At 46.0% G+C, this 7,825-nt stretch overlaps 1 protein-coding gene and 1 pseudogene across 1 annotated transcript; one reads left to right on the forward strand and one right to left on the reverse strand.

The window, feature by feature from the left end:
* Positions 1-1,590: 1,590 nt before the first annotated feature.
* LOC136154386 (melanoma-associated antigen B1-like) lies at positions 1,591-2,601 on the forward strand. The gene has a single exon (XM_065916685.1). The coding sequence runs from the start codon at positions 1,591-1,593 to the stop codon at positions 2,599-2,601; it is 1,011 nt and encodes a 336-aa protein (XP_065772757.1).
* Positions 2,602-7,372: 4,771 nt separating this feature from the next.
* Positions 7,373-7,825, reverse strand: LOC136154387 (ubiquitin-conjugating enzyme E2 D3 pseudogene; annotated as a pseudogene).

Genomic DNA, 7,825 nt, shown 5'->3' on the forward strand with positions numbered 1-7,825 from the left:
TAGAGAGATCAGAAAAATGTCGCTGCTTTCTAGTGGGTCTCAGGGAGATGTGGGCCTTAGTGGGAGGGGAGAGACCTCAAGTCGAGACAGAGATTTCCCGATCCTGCCAGGAGTCACAGAGTCATGGTAAGGACCCAGGAGGTGTCTTAGATGAGCACCTACCCAAAGCAGTGGGAGCCCACAAAGTCCCAGCCCCTGTCAGCCCTGAGACACCCCAGGCAGAGGTCACCAGATGTCACCCCTCACTTCCAGCCCCAGGAACTCAGGGAGATGTGGGCCTTGATCTGAGACCGGAAGACTCAGGGTGGACTAAGAGAGGACATCCAAGAGGTCCCATCCAAGTGAGGACAAAAGGGGCCAGTGATGACAGAACAGTAAGAGTCCCACAGAGTCCAGCCCCTGCTGCCGTCCCAGGGAGGTCAGGGACAGGGGTGACTGGAAGTGGCTCAAAATTTCTTTCACCTTGGGAACCTCAGCATGCTCAGGTCAGCAGAGGGAGAATTTCTAGCATTTGCCAGGACTCATGGAGAAGATGCTGAAGACTGTGGAAAACTCCCAGAATTCCTCTCACTGTCACTCCTTGGCACCCCCAGGCATACATGGCGGGCAGCAGTGTGTCTCACTCACAGCTAACAGGAAAGTGAGCGCCTTAGTCTAATGGGTCAGCAGAGGAAGGAATCTTAGACTCTCCCCTATGTAAAATCTGGGGACCTCACATGAGGACCACACATTACAAGGCCTCAACCCCCAGCTACACCTTTTCATGCCCCAGAGACCGTGGGCGGTAGGCCAGGTAAGGCCACCCTGGCTTCCCCCATTCAATCTCAGGGAGCTGTTGGCCTTGCTGTGAGGAAAGGTCCTCAAGTCAGGAGAGAAAGGAGCCGCCAGATCCTCCCAGGAGTCAGGGTGGGGACTGTGAATGAGGACTGAAGGTAGCACGCTCCCCCTTCCAGCTAATCAAATGAACACTGAAGAGTCTTGCCCGATCCTGCGCTGAGGCCCCTCATTTCTTTGTGTCATTTCTAAGGGAGATGAGGTTCTTCACCTGAAGGGGCGGCACCGGAGGCAGGAGGGAGGGGGCCACACCCTCAGTGTTGACACGATGAGGACCCTGAATGGAGAAGCAATGAGTTCAGGACAGAGCAGGCGCCCAGAACTGCCAGCACCATCCTCCCCGACAGCGTCCGTGACTCGGTTCCTTCTCTTGGGTCCCAGGGAGTTTGAGGCGTCACCTTTCAAGTGGCATATGGCAGGGGTCCCGGCTCTACTAAGATCTGATGTGACAGTTGTGTGTGTAAACGAAGGGACCCAAAGAGGGCCCCACTCCCAGGATCTGCTGTCACCACAGGCAGCCACAGGCAGGCTGTGGCCTGAGGCTGGCCCACTCACTTCTTTCACCGGGTTCTCAGGGGATAGGCTGACCAAGAACAAGCGGCCAGTGGTTCCTGGAGCAGGGCTCTCACGGAAATGGGCAGAGCAGCCTTCTTCCCTCCCCGCTGAAGGAGCTCATCCACTCATCTTCCCTTCTCCAGGTTCCAGCATCACCTACTTGCCTGCCCGGTCCCCTGCCCGCTGTGCCTGCTGATAGTCATGCCTCGGGGACAGAAGAGCAAGCGCCGTGGGCGTGAGAAATGCCACCAAGCACGCATGGAGACCAAGGATCTCGGGGATGCTCAGGCTGCTGCCTCCCCCACCCCTACTTCTGGGAGTACACCCCCGGGCTCTCCCACTGCTGGTGTGGGCCAGAATCCTCAGGGAGCTGCAGCCACTAGCTCTCCTGTTGCAGGGGCTTCACGCCCAAGATCTAAAGCACGTGCCAGGCGCCAAGCTATGCAACGTAGAAAATCTTCCCAGGCCTCGACCTCTGCTAAGCCCGCTCCCCCAGATCCTCTGACGAAGAAGGCAGGGGTGTTGATACATTTCCTGCTTCAGAAGTTTAAGATGAAACAGCCCATTAGGAAGATAGATATGCTGAAGCTTTTTCACAAAAGGTTCAAGACACGCTTCCCCGAGATCCTCAGGAGAGCAGCTGAGTGCATGGAGCTGGCCTTTGGGCTTGAGTTGAAGGAAGTCAAGCTGAATGGTCACTCCTATACCCTGGTCAGCAATCTAGGCCTCACCAATGATGGCATACTGAGCAGCAGCTGGGGGCTGCCGAAGAATGGGCTTCTGATGCCTCTGCTGAGTGTGATCTTCCTGAATGGCAACCGCGCCTCTGAGGCTGATGTCTGGGAGTTCCTGAATATTCTAGACATCTATGATGGAAAGCAGCATGTAATCTTTGGGGATCCCAGGAAGCTCATCACAGAAAAGCTGGTGCAGCAGAATTACCTGGTGTATCGTCAGATTCCCGACAGCGATCCCCTGAGTTATGAGTTCCTGTGGGCCCCAAGAGCCCATGCTGAAACCAACAAGATGAAGGTGCTGGAGTTTTTGACCAAGATCGATAGTACCATCCCTAGTGCTTTCCCGTTCTATTATGCGGAAGCTTTGAGAGAAGAGGAAGAGAGATCCCGAGGTAGATCTCTAGTTAGGTCTCGTCCTGCCGCCACGGCCAACCAACCCAAGGTCCCACCCAGCAATCCGTCCAATGCCCAGTGAGTTCTCAGGCAGCTTCTTCCTTTGTTTGACCAATACTGCCAACCTTTTAAGTAGTAAGAGGCTAAAGTGGGGCTGGAAAGGTCATAATATGTATCTTCTTTGTGTTCCAGTTTTACACTATTACCTTTCAAATGTTGTTTCTTTTCCTAGAATGTTTATTAAGATTCAGAATCCAAGTTTACAAATGATATGGATCACAGATTTGTTATTGTCTGTCAGATCTAAGAGTAAGAGTTTTGGTACTGTGTAGTGTAATTCAGAAAATCCTTGCATCTTTTTGGGATCCAGAACAAGATAACATAGCTTTGGAATAGGAATTTTCTTGGAAATGTGAAAGAATGCTGTGGTTTTAAAACAGATGAAATAAGCTGTAGTCAAGTTTTGATTTATCTTATTCATATTTGTCTTTCTCTTTGTAACATTCAACAATACCCACTTAGATGTTCTTAGCTTATTCAAGAATGCCGATAAAATTAAACAATACTGATAAAATTAAACAATAAGAAACTACATTCCTTGCTTGGTGGCTCCTTTATTCCCATCTTTACTTGAGCATCTGCTCTTCAGAAGGTTCTGTGCTGGTGGGGGTGATGCGAAGATAAAGGAGAACCTGCACCTGCCTGTAGATGTCTTGAGTATATGAGCAGTGATTCCATAAGGAAGGTGGTGTGATGATCCCAGACAAGTGACAAAAAGGACGCAGGATGCTGGGGAGGGAGTTGGGATGAGAGCAGTGAGGTCTAAATTCTCTCAGCCTTTATTCTCTCAAACCAAAACTTTGAGTTTTGGTATTTTGGCCAAGGTCAATGGTAACATCCCCAGTGCCTTCCCGCCCCATTATGAAGAGGCTCTGAGAGATGATGACAAGAGATCCCGAGCTACAGTCAGGATTTGTAGTCCTGCCAAGGCCAGTGTGTGCTCCAAGGTCACACCTAGCAGTCCCTCCAGCCCCTAGTCAGGTCTGAGGCAACTTCTTCACTTTGTGTTCGACCAACACTCCCAATCTTTTTAAGTTGTGAGAAGCTAAGGTGGGGCTGGAAAGCTAATCATAATATACATCTTTGCATTCCTGTTCCTTCTTGGGAGGTCATTTTAAGTTGGCTGCGTGGTGGGCTGGATGAGCCTGTGATAATGGTGAGCTGGGACCAAATCACTAGATGGTGGACCTCAGAGTTGGGAGGCTGAGACTGAAATGAGAAGCTGCCCTGAACAGTTACCCTAAGATTGTGAGTCAACCGGAGGGACTCTCTACCTGGGGAAAGAATGGAAGGTGTCCAGTGCTCCTGCCCCAGTGCAGGTGAACACAGTCCACAGACCAGCTGTTTGATGCCTATTATTGCCTCCTTTCTGATGGGATGTTGAGAAGTCACTGTGCTGGCATTCTGGTCCCTGAACAGAAGGAGCCCCAGCACACTCCAAACATGAGGGTATCTCGAGTGTAATCTAGTAGACCTCCTGAGAGGGGCTAGATTTTAGTGGTGGTGAAATACATGAAAATTGGGGTGTTTTGTCGGGAGGTCTTTGGGAGGCAGGGGAATTACTGGTCCTTGACATGAGTTCTATAATGTTTTGAGTTGCATCCTGGTAAAATGCTTGCCTCTAAATTCAATAACATATTCTCTGATAGAGAAAATTTACTTAGGGTTACTTGTTTAAATGCTAAGTCGTGTCTGACTCATTATGGCCCCATAGACAGTAGCCTGCCAGGCTCCTCTGTCCATGAAACTTTCCAAGCAAGAATACTGGAGTGGATTGCCAATTCCTTCTCCAGGGGATCTTCACAACCTAGGGATTGAACTGGCATCTCCTGGTTGTCAGGTGGATTTTTTACCACTGAGCCACTGGGGAAACCCTAGGGTTTCTTGCTAAGCAGCAGTTTGATTGACTTAGCTTTCTTTGTTTAGAAGACCACATGGTCTGTAGTTTCTCCTGGATAAAGGAAAATTCCCATAGACGAAGGTAGACATTCCCATAGATTTTCTTCTGGTATGAAAATAAGCGTTATAAAACCTAAACATTGCCAGCTGCAGTGCCAGGTGCTTTACACAAGCTACATATGTTCCAATAATTCTGTAAGACAAGTCTTACCAAACTCACTTAGCAGACAAAGAACTTCTATTCTCCAGGCTGATAAAGTGACAGAACTGAGTGTAGAGCCTGGTCTGAATTGCTCTAGAGTCCATAATGTTTCACTCCTCCCAGTCTGAGGCTGACATTTTGTCGATTCATTTCTCTTCACACTGCCTGGCTGTTATCCTCCTCGCTATGGGGGATCCGAGAGCGCTCCTGTGGGGTCTGAGAGCAGTTATGGAAACCAGCAAGGTGAAAGTCTTGGAGTTTTTGCCAAGGTCAATGATAGTGTCCCCACTGCATTCCTGCCCCATTATGAGGCGACTTGGAGAGAGGAAGTAGAGAGCACTGGAGCCAGAGCTGCAGCCAGGGCTGGCACCTCTGCCTTGGACAGTGATGGCCCTTCTGTGGCCACATCCGGCCACTCACCCCTAGTGTGGTCTGAATCCTTTCTTCACTTTGTGATCACAAAAGCCTGTCAACCTGTGTTCCTGATATGCGTCAATAACTTTTTGACTTATCCTTTTCTTGTGGGGGGTGAGGCGGTAATTTTCAAGTGATTTTCCTTTCAGTAGAAAGTTTATTTAGAGTCAGAACATAAACTTGTGAATGACACGGGTCACACACTTATTGCTGTTTATCAGATTTAGAAATAAGAATTTTGTTTTCTGAAATAGAAACTGAAAAAATTTTAAATCATCTGTGTGACCCAGAGCAAGATTACATGGCATTGGAACAGGGGTATCCTTGGTAATGTGAAAAACCCCACACTAAGATAGGATAAGAAGAGAAAAAAAATTAAAGTGGTTCAGTTGTGGATCTAGCTTACTGTATTCAGTCTCTCATTCCTAAATTTCAAAGATATATACCTTTTAAATTTAGAAACATATAACTTTTGCATTTAGGGTATACTTAAATTATTAAAGAAAATGTGAGTTGATGAAAATGTAAATTGATGCAGCCACTATAGAAAACAGTATAGATGCTCATAAAAAAATTGAAAATAGAACCACCATGTGATCTGGCAACTCTACTCCTGGAAATTTAGCTGAAAGAAATGAAGCCAACACTTGGAAAAGATATCTGCACCCTCCATGTTCGTTGAAACATTATTTACCATAACCAAATTATGAAAACAGCATAACTGTCTATTAATGGATGAATGGATAATGTCACACAGACACACACACACAAACACACACACACACACACACACACACACACACTCATCCTCACTCAGATATTATTTAGCCAATAAAAGAGAAAAAGGAAATCTGACCATTTGCAGTAACACAGATGCACCTTGAGGGCACTGTGCTAAGTGAAATAAGTCAGACAAAGACAAATACTATATAGTCTCACTTATATGTGAAAATTTTTGAAAAATGAACTCAGAGAGAATAGATTGGTGGTTACCACAAGTGGGGGTTGGGTGATGGATGAAATGGGTGTAAGTGGTCAAACGGGATAAACTTTCACAACTTTCATGTACAAAATAAAGAAGTCCTGGGGACACAATATCCAGCATAGTGACTGTAGTTAATAATTCTTGTTAAGTTGCTAAGTGGTTTCCTACTCTGCAACCCCATGGATTGTAGCTCACCAGGCTCCTGTGTCTATGGAATTTTCCACGCAAGGATACTGGATTCAGTTGCCGTGTCCTTCTCCAGGGGACCTTCCTGACCCAGGAATCAAACCCTCATCTCCTGCATCAACAGGCAGATTCTTTACTGCTGAGACACCAGACAACTCCATAGTTAATGATACTGTATTGCATATGTGAAAGTTCCTGAGAAAATAGATTTTTTTAAAGTGAGGTATAGTTGATGTGGGCTTCCCTGGTGGCTCAGATGGCAAAGAATCTGCCTGCAAGGCAGGAGACCTGGCTTCAATCCCTGGGTCAGAAAGATCCCCTAGAGAAAGGACTGGTTACCCACTCCAGTATTCTTCCCTGGAGAATTCCATGGACAAAGGAGCCTGGCGGGCTACAGTCTATGTGGTCAACAAGAGTTGGACAAGACTGAGCAACTAATACTTTCACTTCATTTTCATAGTTGATGTACAGTATTTTATAAATTACAGGTGAACAGCAAAGTGATTCACAGTTTTTAAAGGTTATGTTCCATTTACAGTTATTATAAAATATTAGCTATATTCCCTTTGTTGAACAATATATCCTTGTTGCTTATTTTATACATATTGCTTGCACCTCTTAATCTTCTGTCCCTGCCCTTCCCCTCCTACTTGCCACTCCCCACTGGTAACCAGTAGCTTGTTCTCTATATCTGTGAGTCTGCTTCATTTCCCTAGTCTGTTTTATTTTTAAAATTCTCCATGTCAGTGGCATCATACAGCGTTTGTCTTCCTCTAGCTCACTTATTTCATTAATACAATATAACTATTTACTAATTAATAGCATAATACCCTCAACCTCCATACATGTTGTTGAAAAATGGCAAAAGTTCATTCTTTTTAATGACTAATATTCCACTATGCATGTGTGTGTGTGTGTGTGTGTGTGTGTGTGTGTGTGTGTGTATAGGTTGTATACATATAGATTACTTTTGTACCTTGGCAAATGTCAGTAATGCTGCTATGAACATTGGAGTGCATGGAATTTTTGAATTAGTGGATTTTTTTTCATTTTAAACAGTAATTTAAAGTTTATTCAAGCTTTAATGCAGGTTATTCTAACTTTAAGTTAGCATAACATGGCATACTTCTGAGTCCATTCCTAAAAAATTCTGTTGTACTTATCTCAGTCTGTTTTATAGATCTCTGTGACCTCTGGCACTGGGGAGGGGGTCATCTGGGTTCAGATCACATAGCAGGGGACAAATGGATACCAGAATTTTAGAAATCATGAAAGCAAGAGACCACCGTGATCTTAGAATATTGAGCCAAGTGCTGCCATTAGTGTTCATGTGTGGATGATAAATTCTGTTGGAAATGCAACCTTAGGTAGTGTGAACGGGTAGTCTTTAGGGAAATGAATTGTCACACAGAATACACTGCCTTGGTATGGGCTGCCGTTCTTTTTCATAATTGTGGTCTGCCAGTGAAATGTATCCTCCCCAACTGGACCTGCAGGATATTGTGCTGGAGCGTCACTGGCCGCATCGCTAAGTTCCTTACTAATCCATTTCAGCGCCAT

This window comes from Muntiacus reevesi, chromosome X (assembly GCF_963930625.1).
Source record: "Muntiacus reevesi chromosome X, mMunRee1.1, whole genome shotgun sequence".
Taxonomy (NCBI): domain Eukaryota; kingdom Metazoa; phylum Chordata; class Mammalia; order Artiodactyla; family Cervidae; genus Muntiacus; species Muntiacus reevesi.

Excerpts from the sequence above, each read along its gene's own strand:
- LOC136154386 (XM_065916685.1), top strand. The coding sequence starts at position 1,591 with ATGCCTCGGGGACAGAAGAGCAAGCGCCGTGGGCGTGAGAAATGCCAC.